This window comes from Olea europaea, chromosome 20 (genome assembly GCF_002742605.1).
Source record: "Olea europaea var. sylvestris chromosome 20, O_europaea_v1, whole genome shotgun sequence".
Taxonomy (NCBI): domain Eukaryota; kingdom Viridiplantae; phylum Streptophyta; class Magnoliopsida; order Lamiales; family Oleaceae; genus Olea; species Olea europaea.
Window position 1 is genome coordinate 18,793,632 of NC_036256.1, and position 23,137 is coordinate 18,816,768.

The window sequence follows — 23,137 nt, forward strand, 5'->3', positions numbered from 1 at the left end:
ATGTATGCTAGATGGATGGAGTTTATTGCGACATTTCCCTACATCATCAAGTACAAGCAAAGTAAAGAAAGCGTAGTAGCAGATGTGTTATCTCGAAATTTAGATGGTAAAAGAAAAACAGAGTTGGTGAAAACACTTCACGAGAAGGTAAAGCAGCAAATTGAAAACAAAAGTAAGCTTGTTGCATCGCAAGCAAACAAGGGTAGAAAACGCGTGATATTCGAACCAGGAGACTGGGTTTGGGTACGTTTCAAAAAAGAACGCTTTCCAGAGTAAAGGAAATCAAAGTTGCAACCATGGGAAGATAGCCCATTTCAAGTAATTGAGAAGATCAATGACAACGCATATAAGTTGGACCTACCAGGTGAGTATAATGTTTCAGCAACTTTTAATGTGTCTGATCTCTCTCTTTGATGCAGGTGCAGATTCGAGGATGAATCCTTTTGAATATGGAGGGGATAATGTGATCCAAGAGCCGAGTTAAACGAAGGTGAGTGCGGGACGAGACCCGATGATAATCGAAGGCAGACCGATGACGCGATCGAGGGCAAAACAAGTGAAACAAATGATGGGATTGATTGTTCAAGAAACCATTGATGGGACGATGTTCGGGACGCAAAATGGGACAACTTTCATGTTCGGATCGAGAGGGGAATCAAATTGGACCAATTCAATACAAGCAGACGAAGACGGAGGCCAAAGGAACAACCATGCGATTGCATGGTCATAAACTGTTGCGGCAGCACGCACCCAGACATTATTTTGCAATTAATTGAAAGGCGATTTGCTTTCATTCCTCATTCTTAATTGAACACAACTGAACTTATCAAGATTATTCTTGTCGCATTCTTCCAATCGAGTGCGAGTCCTGGATTATGTAATCAAGGGGTCCATCAAGCGACATTCTTGCTGGGTTTTTTGATTCATTGATTTAAGGTTCAATCTCCAAACTTTTTATTTGGCTTTTCTGGGGTTTTGGAACAATCTAATTGTGGATTTCTTAGTCAATGCTGCTATGGGGTTCGCATCATATGGTGCGAACATGTCGAATCAAGAATTCACTCATCGTCAGGCTTAGATTCCACGTCTGAAACCACAATCAACATCAAACCTCTGCCATTCGAAAAATCCTCGGTAACATCAGTCTCGTCCGAATTCCATGATTACCCTATATGATTTGCAGCTAAATCACCTTTAGCCTGTAACCTCTCACAGTCCTTCTTCAAGTGTCATCTCCATCTGCAGTAGAAGCAATACACATATTTGTTCTCCCTAAATTTGCCTCTTCGTTGACCACCATGAGATACAAGAGCTTCATCATCCCTCGATGTAGCTCCAATCAAATGCTTCAACTTCTCCTTTAAATGCAAAACATCATACACATCGTCTATAGTCAACGTATCCCGACTGTACAATATGGTGTCCCAAAACGATGCATAAGAACCAGACAGTGAACATAACATGATCAAGGCCAGATGCTTTTCATCGTATTTAACCTCCAGCGTCTCCAAATCTACAACAATCTCCTTAAACACAGCAATATGGTCTTCCAACAACCTTCCTTCCACCATGAGATAGGAATCCAACTTCTGCTTTAGAGTCAGTTTGCTCATAAGACTCTTAGTCATACACAACTGCTCCAGCTTATGCCACAAAGCAGCCATCGTTTTCTCCTTCAAGACATCCTACAGAATATTATTGGATAAATTAAGATGAATTAATGATATAGCATTCCTATCCCTCCGTTGCTTCTCCTCCATAGACCAATTAGCTAGTATCTTCACGGGTGGTAAAGAATGAAGTTAATGACGCGATATGAAGTTAATATGGATTGCAACAATATAACAATATATCAAGGTTTAAAGTAAAGAAGAAAAGAGGATTAAACACATAGGCAAGACGTATTATTAATCAACAATATGGGGAGAATTACAACGCCACAGCAATAAGGCTTAAACTAAACTGAAAGAGGAGATATATATATTTATAGTACACGAGTCTAGCCCTAGAAATTGGCAAAAGATGAAAATTAGAAAAAAAAAAACATGTAAAAGAAAAATTGGGCACTAATGAACGGGACGCCATATTGATTTCCATATGACTTGGATCCAATTTAATTACTTTCCATATCTGAGTAAATTACGTGAATCACAGGGCTCCAACCCTAATTTTGAATCACCCAACCTAACATCCATATCTGCCTCTGGGGTAATCGCTGCAAAACGTCGGGAACGAGGCTTTTGATTTCTATATGTTTATAATTCTTAATTAGTTTGAGTACAAAGCAATTATTTTTTAATCAATCCTGTCGATTCTCTTTGTTTAAAAATTAGTTGTTATTTTCAAGGGCGCGTCATTATTTCAAGCAGTAGATTCCAATCTTTATTTTTATTTTTCTTGATTTTGAGATTCCATGTGATTGTATGCGGAATGGAACATGGATTCTAGTGGTAAATGGTAATCCATGTTGGGAAGCTAAAGAAGCCTTGCTGGACAAATACTATTGGCGATCGAGGAGTGGAATTTGTTTATCATTGCATTTAAAATTTTTGACTCGGTTGATAAGATTCAAAAGATTCATTTGCACTTTCCTATTTGTATTTGATTCGAAAGATGCATCATGTTGTGGTGGAATTTATTTTAGTATTTATTTCATTTGTGATATTTTAGCATGGTAATCAAGTTTTTAGATAACTTATAATGGGTGGCTGGAATACAAACAATTTTACAAGCAAAATGGAAACTCGATTCCAAGATTTGTTACCTTACCTTCTATACATGTGTTAAGATTTGGGGTCCATCTTAATAAGGTCAACCTTATTTAGAGGAGTGACCTAAGATCTTTTTAAGTAGATTAATATTTCGATATTTTACCGATGTGAGATTATTTTCCTTAACATGTCCCCGCAAGATGGTGGCTCGTTTATTGAGCAGACCATCTTGCAATCTGTTGCTCATTAATTGAGACTTATAATCGGATCGAATAGCTCATTAGAGTTTACTAGGCTCTGATACCATGTTAAGACTTGGGTCCATCTTAATAAGGTCAACCTTATTAAAAGGAGAAGTCCAAGATCTTTATAAATTGGTATTTATTTCAGTATTAAACCAATGTGGGACCACATCCCTTAACAACATGAAACATGGATTCTACTCACTGGTGTGATTGGAGGGAATTTACTGTTTTGGGTCCCTTATCAAGAATCCTAAAATTGAGAGGAGTGTGTATATTTGACATAAGGATAATCCTAAAATTGAGAGCCTGTCCATTTTGAGAGCGTGGGACCACAATTACAAGAGCAAATTTTCAACTGTGTGATGGTGATGCTCTGTTCAGTTGTTTCCAGATGTTGACGATTATTATCATGAAAAATTGGAAGTCCATCTTTCCATCTACTAGTAATGAAGGAAATATTTCTACGAAGCATCTCTTAACCTTCACATTTGTATGTATTTCTGGTAATTGGATTTCTATTCTGGAATATGTTCATTCTTTTTGTTCTTTTTCCTATTGGTTTTACCATGACAGGAACATGTCTATTATTATTGAACTGTGCATGACTTGCCAATTACCTTCTATTTGTGTGAATGACCGTAAAAAAAAGTTTGGGATGCTTGTTTCATGAAATATTTGGTCTTGTCCCTTAAGAAATGAAATAGATCACAAAAATTGAAATACTTGTACAATTTCTAATATAACCAGTTGACATTATGTTTGGAAGATCATGCAATGAATTTCTATTCTGATGTCATTACAGAATTACAGTTAGCTTTTTATTCTTTAATGTTTTTATGTTATTCTTTATAAACACATTTTGATTATAGTTGCTTCTTACCTTCCATTGGAAGTCTATTTGTGTATAGTGTGGACTGAGATGCTACATAAATCTCCATCTATTGTAGATATTTTCTGAATTTTTGCTTTATGATGATCAAACCCTATTCACTGTTCAGATAAACGAACTATCTTTTGATGGAATTATGCAAAATTCAGCTGCAGTCGATGCTTCAAAGTAGTTTGTCCATGCGTTGCAGCAGAAGCTCCTTCAAGCTGTTTTCCATACTTTGTAAGAAATTCGTTACCTTCAATTCACCGAATCTTTCATGTTGGATCATCAAGAAATTCTAGATCTGTAGTGGAAGCATACCTGAATCAAACATGGTTAGTGCAATAATTGAATCTTGCGGTTTGATCTTCCAAATCGACACGTAGTCTCCTTTTCTCTCTGTGATGGGATACAGAAGAGAATGAACCAAATAATTCTCTCTACGTGTTATTCAGGGACCATAACCAATTTTTATATTGATGCCCTTTTAACCTAATTCGGCCCATCATGGAATTAGGAATTGGATCCGGCCTTTACACATATAGAACCCACACTTTAATTGGATGCATTAAAGCCCAAAACTGAATCCTTATTAGATCACTTTAAATGGGCTCAACCGAATTCGATAACCTTTAATTTAATGCACAATAATTTACATATACAAGCCCATACAATTGATTAAAAATCCTTACAATCTCGCACTTGGGCTATATATGTCACTTTATGACTGTGCATTAAACATAACCTTATGAGTACTCAGAATTTTGCTATCATTACCGAATGCATCTCTAAACAATCCGGTCCATCAATCATATCAACATAGGATCAAAGTGGCTTTCGCTACTTTTATCGTAACTAAACCCATCAATGGTTACGTATATCGATATAACAGAACGACATGGTTCAAGCATGGATGTGTAGCATGAAAAATTTCATGCATTGTGATCTTAATATGCCTATTTCCAACTGGTCAACCTTAGTGCCTTAGTGAGATCATTTTCAATTGAGTTTAGAGACAATAAACCAAAACTTTATAACTAAAAATTTCTTTAACCTTCAACTGTATCCAACACGACAATATATGTGTCAGCATAAAAAATGCAAACTCCCACTGAAACTGAATATCCTCAAGATACATTATACCCATATGAGTAGTGTGCTCATGAAAAACCTTGGGTATTGTACCCTTAGTGAGCGGATTTCCCGATGTGCTTCATTGACGCCAGTCCACTTTGAACTCTTTCTTTAATATCTAGGAACTTGATCTCTATATGTTTCGACTTTGTCAAACCCCTGCTGTTATTTGAATATAGCACTACTGATTTATTGTTACAAAATAACTTAAGCGATCTTTCAATACTGTCTATAATGTGCAGCCCAGTGACAAAATTTCGCAGCTATATTTCATGATTTGATGTCTTACAGCAATGGATCTCCTACTATCTTAGCATCCCATGAAATCGGAATCAGAATAACTAATGATCTCTAATTAATCCGATCTCCTATATGTGAGCATGTAGTCTTTTGTTCTCTGTAAATATATGTTTGGGTTCTTTCTAATGATTCATTCTCGGGTCACTTATATATCTCCCTAGCATCCCAATAATGTACGCTGTATCCGGATGCGTACAATTCTGAGCATACATCAAATTTTTATAGCTAAAGAATATGAAATCTTTTTCATTTCTTTAATTTCTAAATCATTTTGGGGCATTGACTTAAACTAAACTTGTCTCATTTAGCCACAGGGGTGTCACCTAATTTTACAATCTCGCATGTCATATCTTTTAAGTACCTTTTCGATATAGCTCTTTTGTGCTAATTCAAAAATACCCCGAGAAAAATCAAGGTGTATCTGAATTCCTAATACAAAAGAAACGTCACCAAGATCTTTCATCTCAAAGTTCCTTACTAGAAATCTCTTAGTTTCGTGCAATAGGCCTATATCGTTGCTGGCAAGCAATATGTCATCGACATATTATAGCAGAAAATTAAACTTGCTTCCACTGAACTTATGGTATATATAATCATCGACCAAATTCATCTCAAAACCAAACGAGACAATCACTTGATGAAACTTGTAATACCATTGACGAGACGCTTATTTGAGTCCATAGATGGATTTCTTTAGTTCGCAAACCATTTGCTTTGCGTCATCCGGTGCAAAGTTTTCTGGTTTCACAATATAAATTGTTTAGTCAATGTCACCATTGAGAAATACTATCTTAACATCCATCTGATTTAACTTAAGATCAAAATGTGCTACCAATGCCATTATAGTCCTGATAGAGTCCTTCGAAGAAATCGGAGAGAAAGTCTCTTTATAATCGATACCTTCTTTCTGTGTAAAGTCATTTGTGACAAAACGAGCCTTATACCTCTCTACATCACCCTTCGAATCCCTTTTGGTCTTAAATATCCATTAGCAACAAATAGGTTTTGCACCTTCAAGCAATGGAACGAGGTCCCATATGCCATTGTCCTTCATGGACTTTATCTTTTCATTCACAGCATCGAGCCACTTTTAAGAGTTGGAACTTTCCATGACTTAATAGAAGTTGATCGGATCACCTTCCACCACTTCAATGTCAACTTCATGTTCTTGAATAAGTACGATATAATTAACCAAAATCGCACTTTTCCTCTCTCTAGTGGATCCTCTCAATGGCATTGGTTCTTAAGGCTATAGAGTTTGTTCTTCTGGAATAATTTATTAACATTGTGAGGGAGATACAACGTTGTCTGTAACCCTTTCTCACCCCGCAAACTCGACCTCTTCTAAGAACTGAGCATTTCCTATCTCGAAAATTATCTTAGTTGTGGGATCATAAAACTTGTAACCCCTGGACCTTTCAGAATATCCAATAAAGTAGCAACTAATGGTCCTTACATCCAATTTCTTTTCATTTGGCTTATAAGGCATTGCCTTAGCTGGACATCCCCAAATGTGTATTTGCTTTAAATTAGGCTTTTGCCTGTCCAAAGTTTATAGGGGGTTTTATTAGTGTGGCTTTAGTTGGAACTCTATTGAGTATATACACCACGATCTTTAATGCTTTACCCCAGAGAAATTCTAGTAAGGTAGAATGACTAGTCATACACCTCACCATGTCCTTAAGCGTTCTATTTCATCTTTCAACAACATCATTCATAGTGGGTAAACCTATCATAGTGTACTATGGGACGATACCACATTTCTCTAGGAATTTAGCAAATGTCCCTGGACGTTGTTCGCATAAACCATCATATTTGCCATAGTATTCATCCCTACTGTTAAATCTGACGCTTTTAATCTTTCTGCCGAGTTTATTTTCAATTTCAACTTTATAATTCATGAACACATCCAGGTACTGTAATTTTTCACGAATGAGATATACATAGCCATATCTTGAAAGTCGTCTATGAACATTATAAAATATGATTGACCATTCCAAGAACCCGTAGGGAACGGTTCACAAATGTCTGTATATATAAGTTCTAAGACGTTTGAAGTCTTGTTGGCTTAAAATCTCCTTTTATTTGTTTGTTTTCCCTTTATACATTGAGTACATACATGCAATGATTCATTAAAACAAGCAATTATATCAATTAATAAAAATTATCGTAACCTGATAAAGAACCGAACCAACCAATTTTGAATCATGAAACAAACTGAATATTCCATTCCCAAATGAACAACAATAACCAGATTTGTCCAAATCGGAAATAGAAATTAAATTCTGTCTAAAAGACGGTACAATAAATGTTTCATCGATATTCAAATAAAGTCCAATCTTTAACAATAATCTAAATTTTCCAATTGCCTCTACTTTAACCATCTTGTCGTTACCAACATAGATGTATCTTTCATCATCACTTGATTTTAGGCAACTCAAGCAATCTTGCATAGACATACTAATGTGAGTTGTTGTACCAAAATTTATCCACGATGTGTGTCTAGGTACCGAAGTTAAATTAACCTCAAGATAAACCAAATGAAGAAGAATACCTTTCTTTACACGCCATGAGTGATAGTTGGTATAATTCTTTTCCTTATGATCAGCAATTCCACAGAAGAAATAACCATCCTCAGTTTGTTCCTTATGTTGTTTCTTTTGTGATGCTGTACCCGCAACTTCCTTATCAGTTTTTCATTTTCCTTTATATTTCATTGAAGTAAGGTTTGCCAAAAGTGTGCTAGTTTCAGCCTTTTTCATTTTTCGCAAATCTCTTCTCGAGATCCTTAAGGAAAACCTTAGCCGTGTTTACTTCATTAGACATAGTGCCCCAAAATGGTTCTGGAATGGCACGTTCCATAACCATTAAGTTTATGCAATTCGATCGTTCCCACTTTTCCATCTCCCTCTTGACATTAGAGGTACTCTCATCAATAAGTTTAGCGGGTTGATCGACTCATAAGCAAGGTCCAAATTTATGACTTCGAGAACGTTCAATATATTCTCTTGCCATACTTTGAAGTTCGTGCCATTAAGGATTGGAATTGAGTTTATGCTAGTAGAGATATTAACGGCAAAACTTGAAACTAAATTAGAGAACAATTATTACGAATAGCTCACATGGATATCCTTAATATGCAAATAATATTATTCTCAAATAATGGCAAGGCCCATCACAAGATACCTAGCATAACATCAATATCTAGTTTTTGGATAGAAATATTGATTTATAAGTGGTACTCCTGGTATAGTGATCAAACACTGACAATAAATACATGTCAATCAATAAACCTTTCTTTAGACCAATTTATTGATTACACGTTAAACCAGATAATCGTCACGTGTTTACCACCACAAGTGAATGTGAGATTCGGTCAAATATTGACCTTCCTTTGGACCGATCAATATTCACATGAATAACACACACAAACACTTTTTAATATTCTAAGTTAATCAATTTCCATAAGAGATGTTGCTTTGGCAACATGTTACTTCAATTAACCAACTTTCGAACATTATATCTACTAAAAGAGTCTTTAGTACCAAAATTTGAGAAAAGGGATCATCAATTTTGCATATTTGATTTAGTTTTAAACTTTAGGGGGCCTAAAGGTTAATAATTCAAAACTTAAGGGGCAAAATTAATTAATTCAAAACTTTAGGGGCCAAAATTAATTAATTTAAAACTTTAGGGCCAAAAATTGACCAATTCAAAAATTTATGGGCCAAAATTGATCAATTCAAAATTTTAGGGATCAAATTTTGAAAATTTGAAACTTTGGGAGGGCAATTTGAATTAATTATAAACTTTGAGGGCGCTAATTATAAAATTCAGAACTTTAATGGCCCAAATTAATTAATTTTTAAACTTTAGGGATTGAATTATTAAACCCAAAACTTTAAAGGCCCAATTGCATAAACTTTAAACTTTAGGGATTAAGCCTTAAAATTAAGTCCTTAAACCTAATTGCAAGCAAGGGCCTCAAGCAACCAAAATTACAAGTGAAGCCCCCGCCTCCAAACTTCATGCAGACCGAACAGAAACCCAAGAAAATTTCTCCCAAAAAATCCTAGAGGCGCAGGTACACGCCGGCGCCCCCCCCCAGCAGCCTTGCCGCGCCGCGCTTGCTGTAGCTATCCGCCGTCGGCCAGATCCGTATAATTTAATTATTATTTTATTTTATTTTTTAAAATCGAAAAAAACCATAAGAAAAACTGAATCCCAAAATTTTTAAACTTAAAATCTGTAATCTTTAAATTCCTCAGGAAACCGAAAAATCCCAGAAATTTTTAATCTAGATCCAGGAAGATAATCAAGAATTACATGCCAAATAGTTTTCATTTCTCTCATGGAAGCCGTGAATTCTGACTCTGGATCCAATTATGCCACCAGAATTTTGATCCATAAATGAATAAAATAGGCAAATAAAATTGAACAGCAAGGTAGAATTGAACGGCCGCCACAACAAGATATAGATGTTTGACATTTTAATTACACTAGTCAAAGGTAAACGTGCGTTGCACGTTGTTCTGAATTGCTTTATAAGTGTCGTAAAAGTAATATTTGAAGATGCCTGAATTTGAAAGATTGTCGTGAAAAATTGTTGTTGTGAAATGAACTTTTCATTCAATGAGAATCTCTTCGTACACTATATTTTTTATATGATTAGCGGTATCCGACTTAACTAAAAATTTTTGTAGTTGTCATAGAAATTCCTCCACAATATACCACCTCCAAAATATGTGTTCGTTTGTGCGAGAGAGAGGCGGTGGGTTAGAATTTAAATGAGACAGTATAGATCAGAAGCTAAATGAAAATGAATAATAATTGAGATACATGCACGTAAATACAAATTATAACTATTTTAGTATTAATGACAATGAATACATACATGAAAATAAATATAAATTCATTTATACTTAATGAATATAAATTAATTAATGTCCAATGAAGTGATTCCAAATTTTTGAATTGACGTAATTAAAGGTTGTGTATGTGAACCAACGTATTGTTACATGAACTTAAGTTTTTATTTCTAATAATGTTTGTGAATTTGTATGAGTGATTTGGTTGTGAAAATGAAAATTTGATGAAGCTAATGTCTTTGGATGTATGCCAGATTTCTAATTGCATATATATTCAATATATACTTATGTGTATTCATGCATTTAAGTTAATGTATTCAATATATAATTATGATGTATGTGTGCATGCATGCATTTACGTTAATATTTCAGTATATTTTCGAGATAAGAATTGGATTACATTAATTTAAATAATTTATTATAGCTACCAAATATATGAAGTGTATATGAACTTGAAGACTTGATGTGAAATTTAATATATCTATAAATAAATTAATTAATGTTTATTATTATACACATAAATAAATAATTGAATTGTAGTACTTCTAGAGTAACTGAATAGCCTCAAGTTATACACCATTTTGTCTAAATAATTTTTCCAAGATCAAATTTATAGATTGAATGTATAATTTTGTGCATGCATTTAGGTAAATGTATTCAATATATAATTATCATTGTATATGTGCATGCATGCATTTCCATAAATTCTCATACATTATTTTACATCTAAAACTCGTGATAACAATCAAATTCATTTATGAACATGAAATCTAATTAATTTGAATCAATGAATATATAATAAGAAATGTGTACATGAATGACCATATGGGTACATGAACTTAGGTTTTTATCTCTACCAATGTTTGTGTGTTGTCATAGGACTCCTCGGCTTTTGCAATCATCAACCTATCAACTTTGATTTTATTTTTGACCTTCTTTTCAATGTTAATTATTATTATACATGCATGTAAGAAGGGATAGAATCGTCCAAAAAATGATTCTCGCTATATGTGATATTTAGTATATTATAGATTAACAATTTCCCATCTTGATCCATAGAGAAAACCAAGAATAACAAATTGTAAAATTTTCAGATTGAACAAAATTAGATCCGAAATTGCTAAATCTGAAAATTTAGAAATATTGCCAGAACCAAATCAAAATCTTTGATTCTCAATGATTCAACATGAAGAGGCTCTGATACCACTCGTAACAAATTCGTTACCTTCAATTCACCGGATCTTTCATGTTGGATCATCAAGAAATTCTAGATCTGCAGCGGAAGCAGACCTGAATCAAACATGGTTAGTGTAATAATTGAATCTTGCGGTTTGATCTTCCAAATCGACACGTATTCTTCTTTTCTCTCTATGATGGGATACAGAAGAGAATGAACCAAATAATTTTCTATACGTATGATTCGGGAACCATAACCAATTTATATATTGATGCTCTTTTAACCTAATTCAGCCCATCATGAAATTAGGAATTGGGTCCGGTCTCTACACATATAGAACCCACACTTTAATTGAATGCATTAAAACCCAAAATTGAATACTTATTAGATCACTTTAAATGGGTTCAATCGAATTCGATAGCCTTTAATTTAATGCACAATAATTTACACATATAAACCCATACAATTGATTAAAAATCCTTACATACTTACCATTTTACAATCTTTCACTACACATTTACCAATGAAACATATGCGTCTTCCACTTAGTGGTTACTTTCAAGCCATTATTCAGATATAATACAGTTTGACCATCATTATTTTGTATGCTATTATAAAATTAGTAGCAGTACACATGGTTATTATTCAATTTATATCTACTCACTGTATATCTTGATGCGAATCCGATCAACAAGGTTGCAATCGAACCCACAGGATATCGAATCGGATCCCAAGAACGCCCAAATAATGACCAAGGTTTAGGATCTAATCCTCAAATGTTGAACCAAGCAATCGAAGATATATTAAACCAACGACCTCTTGATGACAAAGCCTCGAAATTACACCCGAATTTGTGGATTTGATCCAAAGAATTAATGAATCAAACAACCTAACGGTAACGACGACGTGAAGGACCTTTTGATTACACAACCCAAAGAAATCAACCCGATAATTTTGAACGTCACAAGATGTTTAAATCTTGATAAGTTCGAAAGTTTGAAGCATCTCGCCTCCATTCACTAATTCATAATGTCAAAGGTGTTACAATAATGAAGAAATTTCATATTTATACTAAACTAGGAAATAAGATAAAAACGAAAAAAAATAAGTCCAAAATATATTAAAGATGCTAAAATATTAGAATTCTAACTAAACTAGGAAACTGCCAAAAAAGATGGAATCTTGGATCACATCAGACCCTCTCTCTTCGAAAGGATTCATCCTCGAATCCTATTCCAGATTGTAGCCTTTGTCCCCAATCAATGTAAGTACATGGAATGGTCCGTCTCCTCTCGGATGCAACTTGGACCTCTTTTGAACTCGAACTCGCCTCTTTCGATTGTAAACCCCATCTCCTTCGCATGAACTAAAGTGTGCTCGCCTTGACTGATTAATCTTGCAAGTATGAATTGCTCCAATAGCAACTCCATTTGATGAATATCCATGCGTTCTACTTGCTTGACTTGGCCCAAACGCTTGAAACAATGTTACTTCCAATGTATCAATTTTTCCCCTCAGTTCATCTTCCTCATTTAACCCACTGCATATGAAATTTCACCAATGCCTTCGAAACTCCGTCGTCACCTAGGGAATCACAAAGTCAATTTCTGGCAAATAAGATATCTCCAAAGCAAGATACAGTTGTTGTTGAAGTTTATCCACCAATTGATGCTCGATGCTCGACTTATAAGGGATTCCAATATGATCAATTTCTGGAATCAAGTCTTCATTAACCTGCAAAACAGAATTATTCAAAATAAGGAGGGAAATGTTAGTTTTCTCCAACGCCCTCTCAACTTCTTGCTTCTCTCCATGCAAGCTCACTTCCAACTCCTTTTTCACCTCCGAAGACTCTTCCTCCTTTTTACCCCGTAACTCCAATTCCACTTTAATCAATTCGCTATTTTTCACTCTCGATTTTCTTTTCACTCTCTTGTGGCTTTTTCCCTTTCTTCTCACAATCAAGTACCTTACTATTTTCTCTCTTACTCTTTCGCTCCTTCGAATGATTAATTTGAGATTTAATCATTTCACGAATCTCCGCCAATTCCTGTTTATAATCTAACCCAACATGTCTGCTTAATATACTACCCGCACACCTCACCATAGATGTTCTTCTTTCCCTTGGATACTCAACCCCATAAGATTTGTTAGGCAACTCCCTAAATTCCTGCTCACGCCGATCACTTCTATTAAAATTTGCACCCTTTCTCCCATGCCTATCACATTTATTCCTCAATCCTTGCACCACAACAATGTCACCACTAACTTCATATACATCACGAATTTTTATCCTAGGCTCCAATTGATCCCTATAAATTCTTTTCAATTTTGCATTAATCCTATCCATCTTAGTTGTCATATTTTCAACCATCATCTCAAACCTTCGAATCATCCTTTCCGACATGTATGAATTTGACATATTTTTTTCGACACTTTTTTTTGACTCTTTTTCTTACTCTTTTTTGACACTTTTTTTTTACTCAGAAAAAAATTAATAGTACCGTATGGGTGAATAATAAAAAAAAAATCAACTTTTTTTTTACTCACTGGATAGAAAATTCAATTACAAATCCAGAAAAATAAACAGAAGTTGTTTTGGATACCAAATCAGCCCAAAAACAACTTTTGAAATTTTAACAGGATTTAAATGGATTAAAGACTCAACAAAACTGACTGACTGAAAGAACACGAAAAACAATAAGGAAAAAATAACGACTGACTCAACGAAAAAAAAAGATATAACCTTGATCTTGGTGCCTAAAGCTCTGATACCAAATGATGCAAACCCGATCGATAAGATTATAATCGAACCCACAGGATATTGAATCGGATCCCAAGAAGGTCCAAATAACGACCAAGGTTTAGAATCTAATCCCCAAATGTTAAATTAAGCAACCGGAGGTATATTAAACCAACGACCTCTTGATCACAAAGCCTCAAAATTACACTCGGATTTGTGGATTTGATCTAAAGAATTAATGAATCAAACAACCCAACGGTAACGACGTCGTGAAGGACCTTTTGATTACACAACCCAAAGAAATCAACCCGATAATTTTGAACTCCACAAGATGTTTAAATCTTGATAAGTTCAAAAGTTTGAAGCATCTCACCCCGAAAGAGAAAATTCTCCATTCACTAATTCATAATGTCAAAGGTGTTACAATAATGAAGAAATTTCCTATTTATACTAAACTAGGAAATAAGATAAAACGAAAAAAAAAAATAAGTCCAAAATATATTAAAGATGCTAAAATATTAGAATTCTAACTAAACTAGGAAACTGGCAAAAAAGATGGAATCTCGGATCACATCATATCCTTTTCCCCTGGGAGTTCATAAATCTTTATTGGAACATATCTTGGTAGGTGTTGCCTGTTATTTTGAGATGCCACTACCATTTTTCTCCTATTCTGCTTTAATCTCTTTGGATTTGAATGACTTTTCCTTCTTCAGTTTTGTGGACATTGGTAAGTGAAGATCACAAGTTTTTACACAGGAAGCTTTTTGTGCACTAGGGATTGGTTATAAGGTTTATGTTAGATGGTGTTATCCCACAATGATTGATGATGGAAATAAATACCAATTTATAATGGATTGGGTTTCTCCACTTAATAAAGTTGATCTTATTAAGATGGGCCCCAAACTTTAAAATGGTATCAAAGACAACCCGTGATTTTCAAGATTGGCCTGCTCAAATGAGCCACCATCTTGAGGGGGGCTGTTAGATGGTATTATCCCCCATCGATTGATGATGGAAATAAATACCAATTTACAAAGGATCGAGTTTCTCCACTTAATAAGGTTGACCTTATTAAGATGGACCCAAACTCTAAAATTATTTAGGTATTATATCCCACATCGAATGATAATAGAAATAAATATCAATTGATAAAGGATTGGACTTCTCCACTTAATAAGGTTGACCTTATTAAGATGGACCGTAAACTTTAATATGGTTTCAGAGCCATCCGTGTGGATTCCAAGATTGGTCTGCTCAAGTGAGCCACCATCTTGTCTGGAGGCTGATTTTGAGACGATTGCTGACTTTCTCCTAGGAGCAGTACAGATTACAAGTTCCGTGCAGAGAGGACACTAGAAAGTGCCGAAATCTTTTCTCAAGGGACTTAAGAGCATCAAAGAAATTGTCAAGCTAAGAACAAGAGTTGAAAGTTTCGCATCTCATCCTAGTTTGCATTGTCGGGATTTGATATCTAATTTCTTCTGCAAGTATGAATGGAAGAACATATTCTTGTGTCCAAAGGCAGACTTATCTCTATTATACATCTGGATAAATACCATCATTCAATTTGTATCTGGGCATTTGTGTTGAATTTTAGTTTATTTTTCATTTTCTTGTGGATTCTAGATTTGCGTTCAAGGTTTTGAGTTGCGTCAATCTTATTCATATTAATTTAGGTTGTTTTTCTATATCTGGAAAAAAAATACTTCAAAATTCACGAACTTCAAAATTTATATGTTATTTAAATTGATTCATGTTTCGATATTTTTTTTTGGATGATTGGATCATTGTGGTGTTTCACTTTGAATGTCCGAGTATACCTAGAGTAGTTGTATTCACAATTTTGATCAATATAATGTATTTACCCGATCACAAAAAAAAAAAATGTATAGATGCTTACTTAGATGTTTGAGGTTTGTTAATTAATTTATTAAATGAAGTTGCAGCTATGGAATATTCATGTTGTTGGTCGTGGACAATAATCCAATTCGAAATCATGGCTAATTGAACTTTGATAAGATTTGCTTGCTCTTTAAATTTGATATAATCTGATTATTTTCTATCATATTATTGTGGAAACATGAATTTTCCAAAAAATTATAATCATGGTTTGCATGCAATACTAATTTATTTATGAAAACACCATTGTTTAATATTTCTAAAAATTGATTGAATAATTTTCATGGAAAAACTTTCAATTTCCATGGAAAAACTAAAGTTGTAAAAAATGACTATTTCCATAGAAAATAATGGCTATCAAACATCAAAAGATGGAAAATTGCAACATTTTCTAGGTTGAAATTTAAGTCAATCAAACACGTATAATTAACAATTTCCATGTAAATAATTTCCAGACAATTGAATTATCTGGAAAACATTTTTTTTCATGCAATTTTCCTGCTTGCAATCAAAAGTTAATCAAACACGTGTAATAAACAATTTCCATGTGAATAATTTCTAGGTAATAGAATTACCTGGAAAAATATTTCATTTCCATGTAATTTTCCGACTTACGATCAAATGCACCCTAATAGGTTTTTTTTTGTTTATATTCAGATATGTCATGATAGAAAGACAATCGAAGCTTAAGTAGTCCATAAAACTATCCTCGATTGCCTCTTTGATCTTAAAGAAGTCAGTAGACAACCTTGTCGATTATTCCCAGGATAAAAGCGTATTCTTTTTTCTAAGTTTAACGATAATAGAAAGAATAAAATTGTGGAAGTAAGATTACAGAAAAAGGCAAAAAGAAAGAAAAAGACTAAAAAAAATTAAAAAATGGTTAATTACCTGATTGGTCATTGAACTTTGCATAAGATTTCAAGAGGGTCATTAAACTTTACAAAAGTTTCTCCATTAGTCACTGAGTGATGGATGTGATTATGTTTTGTAAAGTCCAGTGACAAGTAATGGGAAAACTTTTGAAGTTCTCAATGATAGATGAGATTACATTTGAAATGAGGAAGCGTTTGATTGGGGCTCAAACAGGGCCTTATATGGGGGTGATGTATCCAAGCGTATGAGGGAATCACAATTCCAGTTTCTATTTTTCTTTTATGAACTGGATTGGAACCTCTCGAAATGTTCAATTACGATTATAATGAGGGAATCACAATTCCAATTTCTATTTTTCCAGTACGTGAATGTTGAATAAAACATATAGTACTTTGTCTATATATATATTGAAAGTTAATTACCTATTATTTCACGTAAATTCATAAAAAAAATTATTCATGTAAAATTCATAAGAGTAATGAAAATAAGCACAATTATTTAAAATATTAATAAAAATGTTAAATAAATATTATAAATTTAATAAAACATCAAATAAATTCATTCTATGGAAATAAAATTATGAAAATGGGAAAAAATTACATACAATTCTCTACTACACAATTAATAAATTTTGAAATAAAAAAAATTAATACAATTTTTTTTAATAGTTGCCAAACAAGGACTTGATTTCACTTCCCCTAACTTTAATATTTCATCGACCAGATTTAATTACACGTAAATTTAGAGCAAAATTGGAAGAGTTAAAAAATGATTTGTACAAAGAAAATATTTTTGGCCCAGTTGTTGCTCACATATACATGATTGAATTTAAAAAAAGAAGGCTCCCTCATGCATATTTATTGTTGATTTTCAATTCCACCCATAAAATTTGTTGTGCTGAACAAGTTGATATGATAGTGTCATGTGAAATTCCCAATAAGAATAAATACTTACATTTTCATTCTGTAATTGCAAAACACAATATGCACGGTCCTTGTGGAAACCTTAATCCAAAAAAGTGTGTATGTTGGCAAGTAGTGGTTGTAAAAATAAATATTCTAAGGATTATTGTAACAGTACTATATTTTGTGATAACTTATACCCATTGTATAGGTGTCGTAATAATGGTATTTCTATTAAAGTGAGAGGTTAAATGTTAGATAATCGGTGGGTTGTACCATATAATCCTTATTTAAGCGCAAAATTTGACTGTCATATTGACGTTAAAGTATGTTCTTCTATTAAATTAATAAATTATTTGTATTTTGTACAAATATGTGGATAACGGACATGATTTTATTAATTATTTTGTAGGCAAAAATGAAACGGATAAGGAAATTGATGAAATTTCTGCTTACCAATCAGTTAGATGGATATCTCTACTTGAAGTTATATGGAGAATTTTTCTTTCAATTAGTTAGAAATTTATCTACTGTTTATGCTTTATAATTTCATATTAAAGATCATCAGCACGTAACTTACAACAGTAAAGATGATTTATCTATTATTATTGGAAATATATATACGAGAAGAACAATGTTATTTTTGGGAATTGATGGAATCCGTTTAATGTTGTCAACTGATCAAACTTTGGGTATTCGGTTGAGTAAATTAAAATGTTGGCAACAAAGTTGCAAAAAAAGTAAAAAGTTGGGGACCTTTTTGTAATAAAACCGGCATAAAAATCGGTCGAGCTCTCCAGATGTCCGTTCGGCTCTCGCGGGCTCTTGTGCTAGGGTTTTATCGTTCTCTTGATTCAAGCTTCTTTAGCTCTCTCCATCAGAAATCTTGCGAATGGAATTCAGAGGTGGAAAAAGGAGAGGTAGGCCCGAAGGTGCGTTCAACGGCAATGGCGGTATCAAGAAATCCAAGCAAGGTCTGTTTTTCATCCTCTTTTACTCAGTTCTAGGGTTACTTTTTTTCCCCCCCGTCTTTTCGACTACCTTTGTTCGCGGTCAGTATTTGGTACTAGTAAACAAGTGTTCTGCGCTTGGCTACTGGGTCAAGAGTTGTATTGTGGATTTCCTTATGGTATTACTGTTACTTCATAATGTGATTCATTTGTCGTTATTATTTTTCTTTTTTTCGATTTACTGTTTTGTGGGAATAGATACCTGATTGAGTTGGATTATTACCCACAGTCAAATCGTTTATTTTCTCATTTTGTATTGTTAGATAAAATATTATGAAATTTGAAGATTCCCTTTCACTTATACAAGAGATAAGGATGTTATTGTACTTGTGAATTGTGATTTTTGGTGGAGACTCCAGGTATCTTGAAAAATCGTGTTTGAGGTTGAGTGGTGAATAGATGTTTTAAATTTATGGTCCTAAATGAGCTAATATCAGTTAATTACGAATTGATGAGAGCCTATGGGTACCCTAAAGTTCTCAACGGCCAAATTTCCAAGCAAAAAATGCTACCCTTTTTAGGGCCTTTATGGTGTCTTTAACCAGAATGTCAATTATGATCTTTTTGGGATTACAACTATATCATATTGTTAATGGTGATGATCATATGACTCTTAATCATTACTTGAAGTATGAAGATTAGTAACTCGTAAGTTTTAGCTGAGGAAAACAATTAATTTTCTGCAACAGAAATGGAGTCCTTTACAACTGGTATAGGAAGCAAATCGAAGCCATGCACAAAGTTTTTCAGGTTCTAATCTTGACCTATCTAAGATTAATACTTTAACTGCAACTTTTATATGTTGGTAATTATCGTAATGTAGATAGAAGATTTTTTCTCATTTATAGTAAAAGAATAACGTTTTCTGGACTAATCAAAGGGACGTCAAAGTTGTGAAACAGGTTGTACTCATTGCTTAATTGATAAGTGGCTATTGAACGGAAATGGCTGAACGGCAGTTCAATTGAATTAAGCACTTGCTTGGAATGATGTAACCCCTATTGAATGGAAGAGGTTGATTAATGAAAGTTATCAAAAGAAGTTCCTTGGGACAAACAATTTGCATCAACTTTTACTGATATTATATTTATATGACTCCTTTTGCAACTGTGGTGAATGACTTGTTAGATTAATTAATGGATTGTATTGAATTAAGTAATGCCTGTTTCTGGGTAGTATATTCCAGTCTGAACAGTGGTATGGAGTATGGGCTTCAGAGGTTTCAAACTTTCTCAATGATTTAGTCAGGGATCTTTCTTGTGTGGTAAATCTTAGTACTAATAATGTGAAAAAAAAGGAGCTTATGCATTGCTTGTGATTAGCCTCTTCAGGTTACCAAAAGTTTGTGCTTGCTAACACTGTAGGTTTCTTACATGCTTGAATTGGTTATTGCACTTTTTCTATTGTATAAATTCTCGTTTGCATTTGTTTATTTTTATTATTTTTCATGCTCGATCTTTGTACTCAATTCATTCTTGAAAAAAATTTATTACTTCGAACTTGCATATAGCTTAACTGCATCCTACGGCTCCATAATGTTCATACTATTAGTGAATATCTTTGTCCTGAGTTCATAGTATTGATGAAGATAACATCTCAAATATTTCAAGCGAGCAAATGGGACTTCCCTTTGCACTTCTGCATGGTTGGTCGCTTATTCTCCCTTGGTTATCCTAATTGATTTAAAAAAAAAAATTCAATGAATTTTAATTTTCAATATGTTGCTGCACATTTCACATGTCAGGGAGGCGTGGTTAGTTGTACGTTTTAACAGGTTATTGTTTACTGAGGTCCAAGCCGAAGAATATCGTGCTTCTTTTGCACATTTAAATTCTTTGAAACCATAAAACAGATTTCTAGGACCCCCTATGGACTTCTCAGAATGGCTTCCTAAGCTCTTATTAACCTGCTAAAGCCTGTAATTCCTCATAACAATCACTTTTTACCTTCTAATTTCATTAAAACTGCTTATGAGTTTCTGTTTCTCTTTCTTCTGGTGTAAATGATTTTTAAATGGCAGTTCGTGGAAGAGTGAATGCTATTGGTACACCTCAGGGCCATTGAGGGCATTGGGATGTAATGAATGTGTAAGATAGTCAGAGGTTCCGTGAACATAAATCAGAGGTTCCATGAGCATTAATTCTGAAACTTCTTTTTCTTTCCTGGGAGCTTTTGAAAATTTGTTTAACATTGGAGTTATTAGTTTTCAGTGGTTGGGTTATGGATGGACAGGTTATTATTTTGTTTATGAACTGTATGAAGTGCATGTAATGGTAATATCGTTTGGCTTTATGCTTGTTGATAGTGTTGCATGTAAGAATCATTGAGAGTCTATTATAATTGGGTTGAGAATCTGTTGAATAAGAAATAGATGGGATGTCCTGTGAGTGGGTTCTGTGTGTTGAGCAGTTTCTGTTAGCCATTCTCTATTTTACTTCAGCAATTCTTGGTTTGATAGGCATTAGTTCCTGGAATTGTATTAAATTATTCTAGTTGAGTTTGATAGAGGATCGGTCAACTTTTTTTTTAGTTTTTAAAATCGTTCTTAGAAATTTCTTGTGGAACTTTAAAGGGTAACTTTTTTCAATTGTATTATAATTTCTAATTAAGGAACAGTTGGAAGAGAGCTCTTCGTAAAAGAGGATAATGAGTGTTGGAGTCTGGGTTGGTTTGTAAACTGCAGAGAGTTAATTTTCTGATTTCGGTGGTCAAAATAGCACTATTCTCAAATTAGAATTGAAGATGCTTCAGGATGAATCTGTACTGCTTTGGCAGTTTACCAAAATTGCACCAATAGGTGCAACCCTCGGCATTTGGCATTTGGTGTAAAAAACAGATGAACTTATCACATTGTTGAGTTGGATCATCTGAGCTATGTTATCCTTCGTGTTGTCATTTCGAAATTTGCTGTTATGCAAGATAATTCTGTATTTGTTTGCAAGTACTATTTTGCGTTCCTCCTATTTACCTGATTTATCTGTAAACAGTCCCTCTGGCTGTCCATTTGGGGAGGGATGTCACTTCTTGCATTATGTCCCTGGAGGCATTAAAGCTGTCACTCAGATGCTCGGCAGCAATCCAGCCCTTCCAGCAGCTGCCAGAAGCCCGGCAGTCCCATCATCTTTTCCCGATGGATCATCCCCTCTGGCTGTGAAAACTCGTTTATGCAACAGATACAACTCAGCCGAAGGATGCAAGTTTGGTGACAAATGTCATTTTGCACATGGTGAGTGGGAGCTTGGGAAGCCATCCATTGCATCATATGAGGATCCTCGAGCTATGTCAGGGAGATATGCTGGTGACCGTTTGGAGCCAACTCCATCAAACCTTGGAGCTGCTGCCAGCTTTGGAGCCTCTGCCACAGCTAAAATCAGTGTTGATGCTTCCCTTGCAGGAGCCATCATAGGAAAAGGTGGGGTGAACTCAAAGCAGATCTGCCGGTTGACAGGTGCTAAACTTGCTGTAAGAGATCATGAGTCTGATGCTAATTTGAGGAACATTGAACTTGAGGGTACATTTGATCAGATCAAAGAGGCTAGTCAAATGGTACGTGAACTTATAGTTAGTGTTAGTTCGAATTTGGGACCACCCAAAAGGAATCCTGTGATGCAAGGTCAAGCTCCTGCCAGCAACTTCAAGACAAAACTTTGTGAAAACTTTGCCAAAGGATCCTGTACTTTTGGAGAACGGTGCCACTTTGCACATGGAGAAGAAGAATTGCGCAAGTCAGGGATATGAACTTTTCTGTGATCTTTCTTATCGTTCTCTCGTTCTTTGATCTTGCGATGTCGTCTGTGCTGTCCATCTTCTTGACATCAGTGAAATAGATAGATTAAAATCGTAATTTAAGATTTTGGGTTTTAAATATGTCAACACATTTGATTTTTGTTGTTGGAATTCACTTGTTTTTGTGATTTGGTTTACTTGTTTTATTGCTCTCGTGTAAGTTTCTGGAGGCTGCTTCGTTTTGACCCCCCATGGTTCAATCCAGAGGCACTAACTCAAAATCTGTATTCGGTGTACTCTCTCTAGTAATAATTTGGAGCTTTACTGAATTTGTGGTGTCTAGAAGCTGTTGTCTTACACTTTTCACATCTTGAGACAGGATTATTTGCTATACACAACATTTTTAAAGATCATAAATTAACTTGGTACGATTGAAAAAATTGATTTATGTACATTAAGTGATTTGCAAATGGTAAATATGAGAACAACGATCAACGAATGAACCAAGATTGTTTGCCTAACTTTCATTATTATATGATTGTGATCTCATATTTCGAACTCAGTTTCTACAATATTTTTGAGTATGTGTATTGGTCAATTTAACATTTGCTAGACTTTTAAAAAATACTGACACGAGTATGATTATTCTGTGGCCACAGTCCCCCTGCACTA

The 23,137-nt window shown here is 34.3% G+C and overlaps 1 protein-coding gene across 1 annotated transcript; it reads left to right on the forward strand.

Moving 5' to 3' along the window:
* The first annotated feature begins 18,522 nt into the window (after window positions 1-18,522).
* On the forward strand, window positions 18,523-22,794 carry LOC111369904 (zinc finger CCCH domain-containing protein 14-like). Its single transcript, XM_022991615.1, has 3 exons — window positions 18,523-18,703; window positions 19,429-19,489; window positions 21,727-22,794. Exons 1-3 carry the CDS (start codon window positions 18,622-18,624, stop codon window positions 22,475-22,477), a joined length of 894 nt encoding a protein of 297 aa, XP_022847383.1. The 5' UTR covers window positions 18,523-18,621; the 3' UTR covers window positions 22,478-22,794.
* The last annotated feature ends 343 nt before the right edge of the window (window positions 22,795-23,137 follow it).

What these genes read in the sequence shown, in the direction of transcription:
- LOC111369904 (XM_022991615.1), top strand. Translation starts at nt 18,622, where the DNA reads ATGGAATTCAGAGGTGGAAAAAGGAGAGGTAGGCCCGAAGGTGCGTTC. An exon ending in TATCAAGAAATCCAAGCAAG is followed by an intron (nt 18,704 to 19,428) that starts GTCTGTTTTTCA and finishes TTTCTGCAACAG; the next exon opens with AAATGGAGTCCTTTACAACT. An exon ending in CCATGCACAAAGTTTTTCAG is followed by an intron (nt 19,490 to 21,726) that starts GTTCTAATCTTG and finishes ATCTGTAAACAG; the next exon opens with TCCCTCTGGCTGTCCATTTG.